General features: G+C 41.1%; 1 protein-coding gene across 3 annotated transcripts in view; it reads left to right on the top strand.

The window, feature by feature from the left end:
- skor2 (SKI family transcriptional corepressor 2) overlaps positions 1-18,477 on the top strand; it is a 121,110-nt gene that overhangs the window by 56,429 nt on the left and 46,204 nt on the right. For 2 of the 3 annotated variants that reach the window (XM_037753755.1, XM_037753754.1), the window contains exon 2: positions 7,749-7,908. In XM_037753755.1, the coding sequence (XP_037609683.1) occupies positions 7,850-7,908 (59 nt within the window). In that variant the 5' untranslated portion in view covers positions 7,749-7,849. Of the gene's footprint in view, positions 1-7,748; positions 7,909-18,477 lie in introns of those variants that run through there. The other variant, XM_037753756.1, reaches the window with a different exon arrangement.

The following is an 18,477-nucleotide window of genomic DNA, read 5'->3' as shown; positions in this document are numbered from 1 at the left end:
CAACCCATATCTACATAACCAATGATTGGTTAAGCTTAAGAAAATGAAACAACTTGCTTAAGGTTAGGGAAAGATTGTGGTTAAAGAAACATTGCTGGCTAGTATAGGGAAAGGATGCAAATAGCAATTTTCCAGTGTCAAAGTTGGATTCTTTGTACACCCAACTGTCCACTCGTCCACCCTTAGTGGGGATCCAGACCAAAAACATTATACATTACAACTCAAACAATGAACAAAACAAAAAGTTATCATGGCACAACTATTTATCTTTTGTCGCGGCAGTCATGATTTAAACAGTAGCAATATGGTTTTCACGTTACTAAGTAATCCGCCAGGGATGTGCACTTGTATTTGATTAGGGCTACTCGATTATGTCAAAAACCATAATCATGATTATTATGGTCAATATTGAGATCACGATACTCATTGACTTTGAAAAACATCATGCATTTAGAAAGAAAACTTTGTAAATGCACACCGGTTGTATAAATATGAATGGTGGTGACACCAAAAACAAAGTCGTACTCAGAAAGCATGGTAAACGAGTTTCAATCGTGTTTCAAGACGAGTCGAATGGGTCGAATTGCCGACATTGACAGTCCATCCAGAGGGCACAGCAAGCGTTATGCGGCGAGGTCCGGATGCGGGGTGCTGTAAAGCGCCACCTTCACCCCGAGCCTTTCCAAGCCGACCTAGAGGCGGTCGCGGCGCACCACTACGAAGGAAAGAAGGAGGAAATACACCCGGCGACAAGTTGACCATAGTTGTGAAACCACTGTTCATTCCCATGCTGTTGTTGAGAATATCTTCATCCACCCCATGTTACCACAGCAAAACATTGTAGTTAACCGCCGGTGAATAAAAAAATATCACCATTAATTTAGACAAGCCCCCTCCAAAATAAAAGCAATTTCCCCTCCGTGTGCGGTACAGTTTGTCTGTTGCCTGGAGCGGTGAGAGGCGATTAGAGCGCCTGGAAAAGGGGGTTAGAAGACAGAACCTCATCAGGAATATGGAACGGCTCTCGCAGTCAGACAGAGACACACCAAGTGACACCCATAACCCAATTAAAACAGGGGCAAATGAGAATGCAAAAAGACTGAATGGGTATGCCGGGGACTTCACAAATACATCTGCAATGTTTAGAGGTGGGTGTAGAAAAACAATAGTCATTCATTCAAAATGTTACTTTCTGACAGTTTGTGGATATTTCTGTAGAGGAAATCATTTTCATTCTCATCAAACCATTCAATGACCCCTTGTGTCCTGTAGGGAAGCATCTGCATTTGTCATGTTTCTCCACTTATTTATTCAGGTCCATCTGTACATCAGGTATGACATATAGTAAATCAGGTAGATGTAAACGTACTAGTTCAAAGGCAACTGGATCCAATTGACATAGATGCCTTTGACTTTGTGTGCCTACTGTAGATAACATGCTGCTTGAATGATCAAGAACCTTCATAAACTAAATCACACTAGTTAAAACATTTTAAGTTAAATTTATGATTTTGAAATCAATGTTTTAATGCCAGAATTGATATAACTGCTTCATTTGAGAAGGAAATTACTGCTTTTATAGTTGTAGTCTGCGTAACGTGACGTCATATCCGTTTAAAAAACCAAGACCAAATGGGGACACTACGGCGAGTAGAAAACACACAGCGGAGTGTCCTCTTGGATACGACCTGCACCCTCACATGTTAAATCCAAAGTGGTAAACACTACACATACAGTAAAGTATGGAAACACTTTGTGTTTCACACATTGCAGGAAAAGCAGAGCTAGACTTCATGGCTAAAGCTGCATGCTAACTCCGTCATGGACAGGAAACATTATCGTATTGAAGTAACGTGCTGTCAAGCCAGCCGTCACTCCCATCTTCGAGGTCAAATCAGCCGACGCTACAACTGTAGAGCACCCATATACCGACATTTATGTTAAATGCATTCAAACGGCCCTGATGGAGCAGACCATGGATGTATAAAGAGAACGGAGCTGACGGGAGAGCTAGCAACGGACTTGGTGAAGTTAGCGGAAGTAAACACGTGTGACTATGTCTGTTTTTCAAAATAAGGTGTTAACAAAGGGAACTGTATAGACAAATACATATATGGAAATAAGATTGATTGGATTATATCCACGAGAAGTATGTTCCTTATAAATAAAAAAGAAAATATCACTAATTTGTGAAGGAAATGATTTTGATATCATACAAAAAATAAATATATAATTCCAATGACTGATGTATTTGACTTCAGGACATCTCTGACTACATACATGCTGAAAATCAAACATGTTTACTGAATCAATTTAGGGATTTTCCAACGTAAAAGTAAAAAAGTAAAACAATATGATTCAACTTTTTCCCATGGTCTAGTGTCAAAACAGTCAATATTGAATCACAGTACTTACAAATCACAATACATATCGAATCGACACCCAAGTGTCGTGACAGTATAAATCGAGAGATAGGCGTATCGTCCCAGCCCTAGTAATAAATATGTTCTTTTTCAAAGTTTTCGGTTCAATAAACAATCACATTAATACATTACAGAATACAATCACATTTTTTCATTAAAGTTACAACGCATGTTAAAATAACAAGTTTCAGTAAGATAAACAATAAAAAAAGACACTCCGCCAGATATAATTATAATTGAAAACCAAAGAATATATCCTATAAACTGAGAATAAAATTGGTCAAAACTAATTAAATCTTTGCCAGTCTATGCTCCTTAGGCGGGATGCTCCGAAATACTTTATCTTTTAAAAACAACAAAAAAATAACAATTAAATTTTGCCCTGGGACAACAGCTCGTAAAGAGATAGCAGTAAACATGCTGGGGACCCGTACGGCGAAGCGCGGCCTCGCTGAGGTCTCGGCGTGCAGTCGGAGAGGGAAGTGAAGTGAGAGCATTGAGAGGCTGATTGTAAACATTATGGAAACACTGATGGTGGCGTTCGTGTTTGTAATTAATTACCCTGATTGATTCCGACTGCAGCTTGCTTTTGAGTGGCATTTCATCATGATGTTCTTTAGTTAATACCCCCACTCCCCGCTAATAAGGCAACAATTAAAACAGTCATTTGCATCTAACATTATACCCTCTATTAGCTGGTGAGGGAAAAACGTAGCTGAAGGGGGCAGAGGTTGCTGAGTAAAGACACAAAACAAAATGTGTGTGTCTGCTACTTGTACACCTTGCAAACACACACAGGCAGTCTTGTGTACACACTCACATTTCCCTCTGTTTCAACTGATTTATGGGAAATGTGACTGCCAGTTCCATGACCCCGCGACGGTATTCCATGTCCGACCCTTGGCACCCCGACACACATCTCTAACACACACAAGCAAGGCGCCCAGCCATCACTCGTATAGGAATATGAGTTGCCACGCCAAAGATCGGGGGGGTCCATGGGCTGTCCTTGGGGCTGATTGGCTGAGAGTTGTCAAACGATCACGGCGGCGGCGAGCAGGAGGCCCCCCCCGCCCCCCCCTAAAATCAATTTCAATCAACGTGGAGACGCAATATTATCAAATGTCAAGTCCACCACGGCCCTCGGCCCCCGCGCCGCAGCAAAAAAATTATTCCTGACAGCCACTTGGCGACTTAATTAAGTGCAAAAAAAACGGGATGAGGAGAGAGGAGGGGAGGAGACGGTGGTGGAAAAAGGAGGAGGGGGTGAGGAAGGGGGATTAAGAGTCAAAATACCTCAATTGGTCAGTTGGTCTTTTTGTCTGGTTGACTGGTCGTATTGACAAGGCCTCAGAATGATAGCCTCACAGGGGAGCAGTCAGGGAGGGAGAGGAAGGAAGGAAGGGGGGATGCAGTAAAAAGGGAGGAATATAAGGGGACAGGAAGGTAAGATTGGGGGAGACATGCGCAGGGATGGAAAGGTGGACATGGTGAGAATGGTGAGGGGGGGAGGATATAGACAAAGTTGGCAATGGAGACAAGGAGTTATGGGTGGAGAGGAAAAGATATAGCGAGGGAATGCGAGAGGCAAAACAGAGGAAGAAAGTGTAGAGATGGATGGGTTGAGAGAGGGATAGACGGAGAGATACAGGAAGAAGAATAGAGGAGTAAGTGGTAGTTTATTGACAAGGATCTCCCTCCACACACACACACACACACACACACACACACACACACTCCCTCCCATCCGCTCGCCGGCTCTCTTGATATTGAAATGATTCCTTGGGAAATAAATCACATTTCGATTGGCTGGTAATTGCTGAGGATCGATCAACTCGTTCTGCTAGACTCTCGCAGGGATTTTCCTCCTTTGTCCACAGCACACACACACACACACACACACACACACACACACACACACACACACACACAGGTTGTCAATGGGGACATTGAACCTCAAGGGAGAACTGATACCTGATTGGGCGAATCAGTAAACATGAGCTGCTGATTGTTCCTATGCAGATTAATATGATGGGGGAGGTGGTTAGAAAAAAAAGAGAGATTGAGAGACAAACTTGGAGAAAGAAAGGAAGGAAAGAAAAAAGAGTGAACTAAATGTACTAAAATAATATCTATACTTGGATAAAGTCACAATAAGATGAAGCAGCCCAAAATATAACAATATTTATCGCACAATAACCACCGCATTATTTCCCGCCAGAACATCTATACCTTTTAAAACTCTGAGATTGCGCTCAGCGCGCTGCAAAGAAAACGCTATAGTCCGATTCATGAATGAGTCATTTTGATCAATTCTGCAATCAGTCAGCGGTTAGAGGTCCGTCTCCCTCATGTTAAAGTATGATTTATAAATGGCTAGGGGTCGTTATGATGCTACGGGCGCTTTATCAGGCTAAATGAGAATGGCCTTTCTACTCATGTTCTCTGTATGACAGGGACAAGCAGGTTGTCAATACAGAAATGACCCTGCTGGAGGGCTGAAAACACACACACACACACACACACACAAATATACACATGAACACACGATCACATGCCTGTTTGCACACATTCAATAACACACACATGGAGACATGAACACCTGCAGCGTCACAATGCACACATGATGAAAAGTTGCAAAGAAAAGTTGCTGTACAAACAGAATGTAAACGTGGAAACTACCAAATTGCTCATGCACAATGTCCCCAAACACACAACCGCTTTTACATACATTCACACACCCATACGCAACATATATATCCACACCCTGGCGATGGATGAGTCGATACGCACATTGATCACCATCTGATTTACAGGAACAGCAAGCATTGTAAACGGCGGCATGGATTTTTCTGTTTCCATAAAATACATGCGCAATTTATTCACCTTTTTTTTATGAAGCAAATCAATGTGATTCTCTGGATGCAGAACATATTTCTCTCACATACAGTATAAAAACAGACAGGGTTGTTATTCAAGCATACATTAAAGCCGGAGAAGAGCGGCTGTTGGATTGTGAACGACACGGGATTCAGATTTATTTACACAGCTGGAAACAGCTGATTAACTACATTTCGAGTACTCATCAGAAGTAAATGTAAGTCTTGATTACGTAAAAAAAAAAAAAAAGAAAACAGGAGCACACTGAGACTCACTAGAGAGTAATAACAGTGTTTTTATTCGTTGCATGAAATTATTTACTCATTTAAAAACACGCCTATATGGTTCCTACCTTACCACTGTGAGCAACAAACATGCTAAAAATATGATAAACATTAAATGAATAATGCTGTAATAATGATATCAACAACACCCTCGTTTGTTTCAAACCATCGGCAGAGATGAATATTTAACACGGAAAAGCAAACTCCAAAGGGAACACAGGAGGCCAGAGAGATTATTACAGAAACATTGCAGTGTATGTATGTGTGTGTGTTTGTGTTTGTCAGGCAATGCTGTTGAGTTTTCCAGCACATGTTGTAGCTTCACTGATTATCTTTGTGTGTTTTGTACTGTATGTATATTCAGTTGTAACATGCAGATGATGCTGAGGATTTCACAGTGTATTACCCATAGGTTCCATATGGGGTTGACGCACGTAGCGTCACAGGTCTCAGATATTCGTGAAGTAACCCCGGATTTTAGTTTGAGCTAAAGTATCTACATGGCCAAAAGTGAGGTCAGGGCTCTGTGCAGGCCACTCACGTTCTTTGACAGCAAATTCATCACTTTAGTGTGCACGGGGTTATTGTCCATGGATGTATAAAGAGAACTGGATACAGCGTCGGAGGCGGGGGTCCCGTTCCTTCCTATGAGAGTTGCTCAGTGGCGCATGAAGCAAAAAAAGCTTGACTCCCGAGTATAGAATTATTACCTGGATCTTATGCATCCATTGGGCTCATAGAGCAGACGCAGTAGCGTTTCCTTTAACTCCGCCTCACAGCCCTCGCTTCAGCCTCGGCCTGAAGCTCACTCACATGAACGGAGGAAGGGAAATAACTCTGGATTCGGCTATTAGTGAGTTTTACGACTTTTAAGACTATTCAAGTGTTGGGAAGTTGATTTACCTCAAAACAAAAAAATTATCCGCCGAGTTACAGATGTGTCTTTCCCAATGTAAGTCTATGGGAAAAAAAGTTTTTTTAGGCCCAAAGGCATGACGTGACGGTCCCAGAATTTGTAATCCCACCGTTTGGCCACTATGTAAAATATGCTTCAAAGCCTGGCGTTCTTCCTGGGGGGGCTTAGTATTTTCATGTTGAAACAGGAGACGGCCTCACCAAATGGAAACGATGAAAATCCAGACCGAAAGTCCACATCTTTTGGCCATAATAGTGTATACGCAGCCCTGTGTTGAGCAAGGCACTAATACCGCCAGAGTTATCGGTTCAGTTGTATCTGTATGTGGGTACATGATTATTCCCATCTATCTCCAGCATTAATATGAGATAAATGAGCTGTCGTCTTTGTCTAAAGCTTTACGAAATCCCATCAGACATCGAGCCTTTGGGGAGGTTTTGAGTGTTTTTTTTCCACCTTTTTGTGATGATTTTAAAAAAGACATCTTTGATATTTTTGTATTTATTGGTGGTGCTCTCTCTCAGACTAAGTTTGGAGGCTTATATCACACACACACACATACACCTACACACCTAAGGGTGCTTTGTGTAAATAAGCGTGCCTGCACCCCTGCAGGGAGGTCAGAACACCCATCCATCTAGCCCTGCCTAGGGTCATCATGCACACATACACACACACACATACACACACAGAATATTTCTCCTTCTTTTTCTGCTTTCTGTCCGTCTCTCTTTTCCTCAGAACACACACACACACACACACACATACACACACACACACACACACAGACACAGACACCTCTTCCACCCTGCAGCCATCATTTAGTGGTTTGTGTTCAGAAAGTGTTTTGGATGTGTAACACTAGAGATGACACGGAAAGACACAGGAAGACAGAACACTGTCCAGAGGTCAGTGTGTGTGTGTGTGTGTGTGTGCGTGTGTGTGTGTGTGTGTGTGTGTGTGTGTGTGTATAGCTTTAATGTATTCGAGCTACAGAGGTGGCAAACACCTGCGGAGTGCTGCTCATGCTGCTCACTCTCTAATGTCTTTGTCTCCTGTATACTAACACACAGAGGCTACACACTCACATGCTAAATGCCGTATTTCAAGTTTCTTAGACAAAGGAGCTTTTTGTTGGTTTATTTTTTTATTTGATGAGAGGAGAATTGAAAAGGATTTTTGTTGTGTTGTGTAACTCTCTCTCTCTCTCTCTCTCTCTCTCTCTCTCTCTCTCTCTCTCTCCAGAGAGGTTGCAGTACTTTAGTCTCTTCCTGTGAGCAGACCTCTCGTCACCCTCCCTGATGATTTCTAATGTTTAGGGAGGGACCGAAGCGCAGAGAAGATGAATGATTGGACGGACGGAGAGACGGCAGGATGGGGGGGAACGCAGCAGAGTGGTGCACAGGTAGGAAGGTGTCTTTATTTAAAGACATCTCCACTTTGTTAAATGGTTTCCAAAAAAACACCAACAAAAAGTTATTTAACTTCTTAAACCCCACTGACCTGCTGTTGGGTCAGTCATTACAAACTCATGCTGTGCAGCCAAATACTGTTCATATTCTACTAATATGTCCACTGATATTCTACTGGAAACCCTAAAGTTTCTAAAGAGGCCAAATATGTTCAGCTGAATTTTGGGGGAAATGTGTGTAAAATTATGCACAAGACATCTCAAATATCATTTGATAAAATAAGCTATATAAAGCCATGCACACGCTGTTTGTTTGGGAACAGAGCAATGGTGGAGAAAAAAAAAACGCTCAACAGAGTGGCACTGATAAACCTGAGGTGGAGCATCCTATTTTTTCCCTGATAATGCTACATTGTGAACAACAAAATCTGTGTTGAAATCAACATCTAGTTAACGTTAGCTGTTAGCAGCCGGTGGGCAGCACAGTCCTGCTTAGTTAAATAATGGAGCTACTAACGGAGGTTCCATTTATTTACATTATGATACATTCAGGCTCTATTCAGTAAAAATGAGCGAAAAATTAATACTGGGCGAAGGTAAAATTATAACGTTATCATGATGTGTTCATCTTGTAAAATGTAGTATTTGATGACAAACTTCAATAAATACAGTTGTTTGAAGGAGATGTTTTCACAGCAACATAAAATAGATATTAGAGAGTGAATTATGTTAACCTGTTTAGCTTCCTAACACTAGCTCTAAGAAGCTGTTAATACATCATTAAAACTACTAATGCAACTATTTATTTAATCAAGGCAATAATTTACATAAAATTACAATCATTCATTTCCTAATCATTTAAATGTGTGTTTTTATGCAAATAACCATAGATGACAATAACAAAGTACAGTACAGTACCGTGTCCAATACCCACCTACCCCCGTAAAATTGGGCTCCCCTAGAAGCTACGGTGTAAGTCGGACACTGTCATTTACCAAGCATAATATTATATTATAATGATAATTTTTGTTTAAAATATATCAAACATTGAATGAATTGTAGACAAAAGCGGCAGATAAAATTTCTGAGTGGCAGACAAAAAAAGAAAATACATGCCTGCCACAGTGGCCCTGGGACAAACACATTATTTTAACTATATTAATACATTTAAACTGGACTAAAATTGAATAAAGGTATGCAGACATCAATAAATCATCGCTAAAAATACTTATACAAAGACATATGTGAATACAAACAAGTGCAGTCAGACTGTATACATAAAACATACCGTTCCCTGTGCACACATGCATTTACACTTACATACATGTGTACATACATAAATGCCTTAAAACAGGCATGAACATAAACATTAATCAGTACATTTTAACCACAACATAAAATCAGTATGTTGTGGTTACGGGGCATTAGCAGTTGTATTTACCATCCTGACCATCACTTAACAGCGCTCACTTTCTGTGTGCGTTTGTGTGTGTGTGTGTGTGTGTATGCACGTTTGCGGGCGTGTTAAAGCTTTTAGTGGGACAGAGACCGAGAAATTCCTCTTCTCTAACTGTCAGAGAGACCTCATCTACGTCTCTGATTGTTGTTCTGTGGTTCTGGCAAACACACACACACACACACTATCAAACACACACACCTCGAGAGTGCAGGTCCCTCCTGGTTTGCCCTCCCTACGCACAACACTCCACCTCCGCCCTCACACTCCTTTTATCTTCTCAAATATTGATAAGTAGCTTTGCAACATTAATATCTTAGATGGCTTACAAGAACACTTAAATAAAAATCTCAGTCCCCTCCTCATCCTCCCACTCCTCCCCCCTCCCTGCCTCTCCTCCAGCCTCTCACTTGTTTTTCATTTGTGTAATGCGTTTGTCTGTTTGGGAAGTGGAGGAGAGGGGGGGGGGGGCAAGAGGATTATAGGGAGTGTGTGTGTGTATGTTTGTATAATGAAAGTGGGTACTTCTTTTTTTTTTTTTTGCATTTTAAAGACCTTTTGACATAAAATTGTACAAAAAAAAGAGCCAATATGGTTTGGTGTGTTTTACTGGAAAATTAAAGCCAGGGCCGTAAGACTATAACTGTTTCTGATTGGTTGTTAAAATTGTATACCCGACACTTTAAACATAATTCTGGTCAAAAGCTGTATTCAACAATAGCATCAACAATCATCCTTTATTTTTATAGATCAAGAAAAACACACCAGATTCCTGATTACACAATTCTCCACAAACCGTTTATCATGTCACACCTAGAAAAAAACAAACATCAAAGTTTGCTTTAATTAGGTTCAAACTTACATTAAAGTAGATTTTTGCCTTATACTATAATAAAGCACAGAGGGAAAAAACAGGATTGTGCAAAACTACCAAAATATGCACTTCATGTCAGCGACTGTCATCCAACACTGCTATTGGTTAAGAGTCAGTCACATGTAAATACTTTCTTCTGCCCCTGTCCACATGCTTTTGGAACAAAAAATAATGTGAAGGCCTATAAGAGAGTAGAGACAATTTTCAGGAGAGATCCTAGTGTTTTGTTAATTCTCTGTAAGATTCATTCAAGTTACTGTGAACACAAGTGAAAATAATTTCTATGCAAGTACTTTAAGTACCATAAATAATTGTAATTGACTGTCATTATACTGTAAATGCTGTATTCAATTATGTTAAGGAATCAGCACCCTTTCATTATAAGGCAAGTTGCCCTGTCCAAAAAACACCTAAACACACTGTCTAAACACCACCTTGTTCACCTTTAAATTGCTTTGGAGAAAAAAAAATCAAATTTACTAATCTATAATTTGCTGCTTTGCATTTGTCTCTGTGTCATGTTGGGAGGTAGACAGTAAAAGAAAGAGACAAAAGTGAGTGAGAAGGAGCTTGAGTGAGTGAATACACAGAGACAACCTGCAAAACATGGACATAATCTCATTTAACAAGTGGAGAGAAGCTCATTTCACTTACAAGGGATGACGGTGACTTGTTAACACTTACCGCAGTACAGGGTGTGTGTGTGTGTGTGTGTGTGTGTGTGTGTGTGTGTGTGTGTTTCTGGTGTGTGACTTGACAAGATTTAACCACGCTGAGGTCCCGAGAGGCTGATGGAGAGTTTTAAAGGGATTAGAACAGGATTAGGGACCAACTGGGAGGGATTAGCCCCCGACTCTTATAGCTGCTCACATAGCAGATACCCGACACACAATGCCTTTCACACACACGCACACACACGCACACACACGCACACACACACACACACACACACACACACACACACACACACACACACACACACACAGTGACCTCTGGACAGTGTTTTGTCTTCCCGTGTCATCTCCCCAACAAGTGTTGCACAAAAAATGTTTCCTGCAGGGAGGGAAAAATGTGGTGTGTGTGTGAAAGAGACAGAAAGAGAGGGATGGAGAATGGACATTTAAGGAATTACAGAGTGGTGATGTGGATGATGTTTATAATAGGGCTGTCAATTGATTAAAATGTTTAATTGCGAATAATCGCAAATTAATCATACAGTTTTTTATCTGAGCTTTGTCAAGTATTTAATACTCTTATCAACATGGGAGTTGGCAAATATGCTTACTTTATACTAATACTAATGGATGTACTGTATATATTTACTACTGTAAATCAATTAACAACTGAAAACAATGACAGATATTGTCCAGAAACCCTCACAGGTACTGCATTTAGCATAAAAACAAATGCTCAAATCATAACATGGCAAACTCAAGCCCAACAGGCAACAACAGCTGTCAGTGTGTCAGTGTGCTGACTTAACAATGACTTGCCCAAAACTGCATGTGATTATCATAAAGTGGGCATGTCTGTGAAGGGTAGACTCGTTTGTTACCCATTGAGGCCATTTTCATTCACATATCTTAAGGTCAGAGGTCAAGGGACCCCTTTGAAAAATGGCCATGCCAGTTTTTCCTCGCCACAATTTAGCGCAAGTTTGCAGTGTTATTTAGCCTCCTTCATGACAAGCTAGTATGACATGGTTGAATTCCTGAATTCCTTAGATTTGCTAGTTTCATATGATATCAGTATCTTCACTCTAGCTTTTAAACTGAACCTGCTACAACTAAGAAATTAGTGGTGTTAAAAGGAATTTGTGTTATCGTGTTAGTAATGCGTTAACTTTGACAGCCTTACTTTATTTACCTTCAGTCAACTTTTCAGTGCACTAACTTCAAAGTTGAATCACTCTTGTGTCTAAAAATAATCTTAGAAACACTCCACATCTTGGGTATTATGTGACTACACACACACACACACGCACACACACTGCACACACAGACAAAAAGGGCCTCTTGACCGCGTATTTACCCGAGCGCAGCCTCTTCCTTCAACAAGACAAATATTTGGTCCAGAGCGTTTGCCACTTTTGTGTGTGTGTGTGTGTGTGCGCACTACGTGTGTGAGTGTGTGTGTGTCACGGGGCGGTTTTTCCGGGGGAAGCCAAATGGAGAAGAGTGATCGGCCGACGTACGGTGAGGTTCATCAAAGTCACGGCGCGCGACGGCACTCATTTTTCATTGGCTGAGGGGTCCCGCGCACCTGCAACCTGCAGCAGCCAGCCCACCTGAGAGGGAGGGAGGGATGAGAGAAAGAAAGATGGTGACAGAGAAAGAGAGGAAGAATCAGACATGAGGAAGAGCTGCTGGAGGAAACCAAGAGCATGAGGGAGGGAGGCAGAGGGAGCACACTGGTGTTTGGGACAGTTTGAACGACAGCGTTCTCCCTTTTACATTTCACACCCGGGCGCTCCTCGCACCGCTGGGGGGGAGGAGGCGTGCGTGGTGTGTGTTGTTTTGCTCAAGGGAGAAAGATGGGGAGATACATTCTGAAGATGTTATTATTATACGTTTACCTTGTTTTGGGCTCAAAGGAGGACTAAAAACAGACAAACACGCACAAAGCACACAGTTAGAGCACATCTCCGCATACACATGCAAACAGACATGTAGTCGAACTTACGCACTGTTTAAAGTTCACTTTTTAATGAGGATCAACATATTCTTATACAACGGTTCGTATGATATCTGATATATACTGTATATATATATATATATCTACAATATATGATTCGTTTTCCTACGAATGTTCAGCAACATGTTTCATTTTCCGCTCATTACATGCATGCAGTGTTTTCAAAATAAACCTTCGTCTTCACAGGAAACAACTTCCTTAGGTTTAGGCAACAAAACTACTTAGTAAGGCTTAGGAAAAGATCGACTTGGTTAGGATTAGGCAACAAAACTACTTAATTCGATTTCGGAAAAGATCGTGGTTTGGCTAAAAAATAACTTCGGAAGTGGCGTTACTTAAGTACGTAAGTTACGTGACAAATAAATCAACGTTGACCTCTGGTTTCACACGGGACAAGAACGGTGGTCTCCTGGGCGAAAGTCCAATATTTTTTGACCCACCCATCCACCACGACCTCCTCCCTACACGACGTTCGCCACATTTTATACTTCCTGGTTCCGGATTATGAATTGATTTTGTGGGATATATATGAATTACAGTGCATTACTTTCTGTAGGTATATCTATGAACAGTGTATAAGAACAGCCTGTCTGGATTCATGACCTCTCGTTGAGGCCACATTTTAGAATTTAAACAGAGTGGGAATATGGCTATGGACTCTAACTCTTGTCTCTCACTACATTTCTGAAATAAGCTCTTACTGTATTTCATTTGCTCCTGACTGCAACCTGGCTGATAGTTTTTTTGATCTTTTGCCCATCAGACTTTGCAGTGCTATCATAACCTCTCGAAATCAACCGGTTAGACCGTTATCAGGTCATTAAATGTGCATTATCAGTGGTTATAAGCTTCATCGATGTGGGTCAGAAGGGGCCTCCTACACCTACTAGTATGTTTTATCATCGATTCACATGGGCGATCTTGGAAAGAATGAATAAAAGAAGCCTAATGTGACATCCAGGGACCGTAGTAATTACCGCGTGAAACCAACAACATGTCGTTGTCTTTGTGTTCACAAGTGTTAAGTTTCACTTTCCTTTTTTCTAATGTAGTTATTTTAAGCCAAAGCATGATCTTTTCCCCTGAACTTAACTAAGTGGTTTAGTTGCCTAAACCTAAACAAGCTCTTTTTGTGTTGCTTTTCAAGTTTCACATTCACGTATACAACCTAGTAGGCGCAGCAGGCCCGTACTGACCCACATTTACGAGGCTTATAATGACTGATAACGCACATTTAATGAGCTGATAACAGCCGAATCGGGCACAGAAATGATGGCCAAAACTACAAAAATAACCTAGTTTTAATAAACTGGAATTCTCCTTTAATCTCATCTTTGAATGCCACTCCCTAAATAAATTTTAAAAACTCCACTACAAAAATATCAAAATACTTTTCTTGTTTAGAATTGAACCTGTTGCTTTTATAGCATGTCTGTGGAGAAATATATTGAAGACATTGTAATTGGGAATCCATCAGCCAATCAGAAACAAGTACTTCCCATAGTTATACGTACAGAATATATGTTTTTACAAGTTTTGTTGTTAATGTTTCTTCAAATGCCTTTTTCTACAACAAGTTAAAAAAGTAAGTGAATCACTAACAGTAATTCAGTTTGTGTGTATGTGTTTGCTCGTAGTGGGGGGGGAGGGGGGGGGGGGGGTGTCACCTGCAGCAGGTTGAGGTCATCATAACTGTGTGATGTCCATCGCGCCTGTCAACACACGTTTGATTGTACACACACCTCGCCGCTGCCCCCGGCGATAGAAACCCAGCGTCTGTCCGCCATACTACACGCAATACTGGAGCCATCACTCAGCCACTGTCACACACAGACACACACACTTACAGAGACACACACATGCAGGTAAAGACACATATAAATAGACACAATGTGACAGAAACACACACGCACATGGTACAGCAGACACACATATCACTTACACACTCCCTCCCGCCGCTCGGGTTCAAGCATACACACTCTCACTCACTCATAACAGACGGCTTACACTGGAAATGAAGCTAATCCATCACCTGGAACACACACACACACACACACACACGCACACACAGCAGGCATCGTCACCTTCACAGCTCACCTACTATCATTGTGGCATCCACACTGTAGCTGCTGTGATGAATTCATAAATGTACACACACAAACACGTATGTGAATTCATAAATGCACACAAGCACCGTATACAAGACCAAAGAAATGCAAAAAAAAAAGGCCTTTTTGTTTAAGTTCTGTTTGTTATCTGAAGTTCACATACAATACGCTTTCATTCTTGCTTTCATCTTATTTTCTTTTCTGTTATGTGTCACTAAACCGATGGTGAACTTCAGTATTTTTCGAAAGGCTGTACAAACCTCACCCAAAGCTTCCTGCCTCAGCAGATCCACACTGACGCACACGTCCACAGATATCATTCAAAATACTAAAGCACACCATACAAAATATTATATGAAGTCATGAAAGGAAATGGTGGTGCAAATGCTGTCAAACATACTGTATTTAAATTGCTTTATTCAATTTAATGTTGGTTTACTATAGTTTAACTATATATTGTGAGGCTGTATTAGTTTGGAAACATCGGAAGATACTCAGTAATAAAGATCAGGTACAAGGAGCGCCTTAGTAGCTGTGTGGTTACCGCGCACATATCCGTAACGTTGCCGGTTCGATATATATATGCTAATAACAGAGGCTTTGGCTTTGGGGTTCTTTTACCTCTTGGTCCCCTGGCCTGTGCCTGGTAGGCCCATTCTGAAATCCATCCATGCCTGTACCCCTACATTAATTCAAAAGTTGCGTGTAAAAGGTAAAAAAGAAACATGTCAACAGAGACTGTGCTTCTACCACAATATGCCTTTTTACCGACAGACATTAAGGCATGTCACAGTAACAAAAGCACATCACTGGTGGAAGAAGTATTAAGATTATTTACTTTAGTAAAAGTAGTAATATGCCAGTGCAAAAAAAAAACTCACTACTTAAAGGATAGGCTCAGATTTTTCTTTTGTCTCAAGACAACATTGGTTGTAGTTATTTGTTGCTGTAATCATTCATCCTCTCCATGCCGGCAGTGAAGCAATGCCTCGTGTGACTAAACTATCAGAAATAGGGACTTGTTCCGTGGAGTGATACTGGTGTTGCATTGTTGCCATGGACAAAAGCTGCCATAAATTTATCCATGTCCAAGTCCATGACTTAAGTAAATTAACTTATACTTTCCATCACTGAAGCACAGTTGTAATTAATAGTGATTAATAACATCTGTATTTTCCTTTAGGTCTTTCAGGGCCTGCCAGTTGTGCTTGCCTCATTGGGACATCTAAATGGCACAGCAGCATTGTTAATGTTATTAGTTTACCCGTAGTGTTCCCTCTATGACAAGTCAAGATATCTTCTGTGAAGAAGGCATATTATTCATCCAAATGAAAACTCTTCCACAGCTTCGACCAAAACACAACCCAACAGCTGTGACTGATGCAAAACTCAAACCAATATTACCCCCCTCCAGAACAGCAAGAACACAAAATTCCTCAGAGAATCACTGGTGTGCGTGTTTGACAAATGCTCGCCGGCAGCGCTGCGGTCCCGTCCAGCAGCTCGCTGAAGGCTACAGCGGGCGTCGTTTTCGTTGCTCTCTTGTTACTGGGCTGTAAATCCAGCGGATGGCTCCTGTCTCTGCGTATTGATCCGCTCCGTCACCTTGAACCTCGGTATTGACACATGGGGCGACGCTGAGCGGGGGAAAAGCGGCAATTTACCGACCCTCAATTATGACATTCATAGATGATGTCACAACAGGGGCACGGGGGGGCTGAGAGACACACGCACTTCGTCAAGGGATCGAATCCATTTGTTTGAGCTTTTGTGCGCCGAAACGCACACACACACACACACACACACAGACACACACACTCACTCAAACACACGCCAAGAAAAGGCTTTCTATCCTAAACAGCACTTAATGGCACCCTGTGTGCTTGTGTGCGATTTTATGTGTGTCTGCGCTTAGAGCGTGTGTGTGTGTGTATCACCTCTGACAGCCGATGTAATGTCTGCTGTCCTCTCGTTCCCCAGACAGATGGTTCACTGGACCATGTCATTAGCAGAATACAGTCGGCCATTATAATGTCATATTAAATACCACATATTAAAACATTTCTCTGCTCCCTGCTGAAACCTTTCGGCTCCGCGTCTATTGTCCTGTAAGGCCAGGTGTGTAGCAGTAAAAGCACGTAATTACCGCGCAACAGTCGGACACAAACATTTTTATTGTTCTGGTGAAACTTCACAGGTTCAATGTTGTATTCAGACTCAGATTTGTGGACGGGAACGTCTCTTTAGGGAAGCCTGAAAAGGAAATTCTTGTTCATTTCTTCAAACAGTGATCATGTACAGTATAGCCGTCCTTGACCAATGAGAACCACTATTGTTCAGAGGGTGCTTGAGTCTGTATCTTTATCTCTGAGTGTGTAGAAAATTTGGGAAAATGTAATTTGGAATGAATTTGAAATGTTTCAACCGAGCTGTATTACAAGTTTGACCCTATAAATGTACAGTACAGTACACAACATACCAACATAGAGGTTCGTAAGAAAAAAATTATTAATATTCACTGGTTTTAGCTTCTCAAATGTGTGAATTTTGAATCTTTCTCTGTTTTATATACTTGTAAACAGAATATATTTTGGATTGTGAACTGCTGGTTGGATAAAACCAGATTTAAAATTTAGAAATGGGAAATGGCATTTTGTAGGCCTAATGATAAATTGAATAATCAAGTTGATAAATGGCAGATTAATTGATAATCAAAATAATTGTTGCAGCCATAGTGTAAATAAAAAATGTAATATATATTTTTAAATGTTTTTGTTTGAAAGAAAATGCATTATATATCTTTTCTCGGCTCACACGCAAAGTTTGACTTACAAGCAAATGCAAGTATTTGAAGTTGAAAAAAATACAGCACTCGTCCATGCTATTTCAAAAAGAGCAAATGGCTCTGCTTTTAAGGCCATTCGCTCCCCTTTGAAATAATTATGATCTTTCAATGACCCAACTTTGGGTCCTGACCTTCACATGAAGTACACTGCTATATTGCATTACAAATGGATTTCAAATTGAAGCCATATCAGATGTCACATATCTGATTCAGTAAGTAGTGGCCAGGGGCCGCCCAGCCATCGTTAATACTGTATTCACAATCCATTGATGAGATCATGAAAAACTGTGTGTGTGTGTGTGTGTGTGTGTGTGTGTGTTTCTTGTGTGTTTGCCCTCTTAAGACTCACCCCTGCATATACTGACACTCATAAATACACACAGAAAGAGAGACACACTCCCCAGGGCCCAAGTGCTCTCAGTGTTGACCGTTGAGGATGCGGGTCAGAGTAAGAGGGCACAGAGAGAGAGGCTCTCAACGGCCCACACAGATGGGCCATAGTCTCACACACACACACACACACACACACACACTCAGATGAACACACGCACACACACACTCTGGAAGGTCAGGGTTCACCTGGAGA

Source organism: Sebastes umbrosus, chromosome 19 (assembly GCF_015220745.1).
Source record: "Sebastes umbrosus isolate fSebUmb1 chromosome 19, fSebUmb1.pri, whole genome shotgun sequence".
NCBI classification, from domain to species: Eukaryota; Metazoa; Chordata; class Actinopteri; order Perciformes; family Sebastidae; genus Sebastes; species Sebastes umbrosus.
The sequence above is the reverse complement of the archived record's forward strand: the minus strand, read 5'-3'. Positions and strand labels throughout refer to the sequence as shown.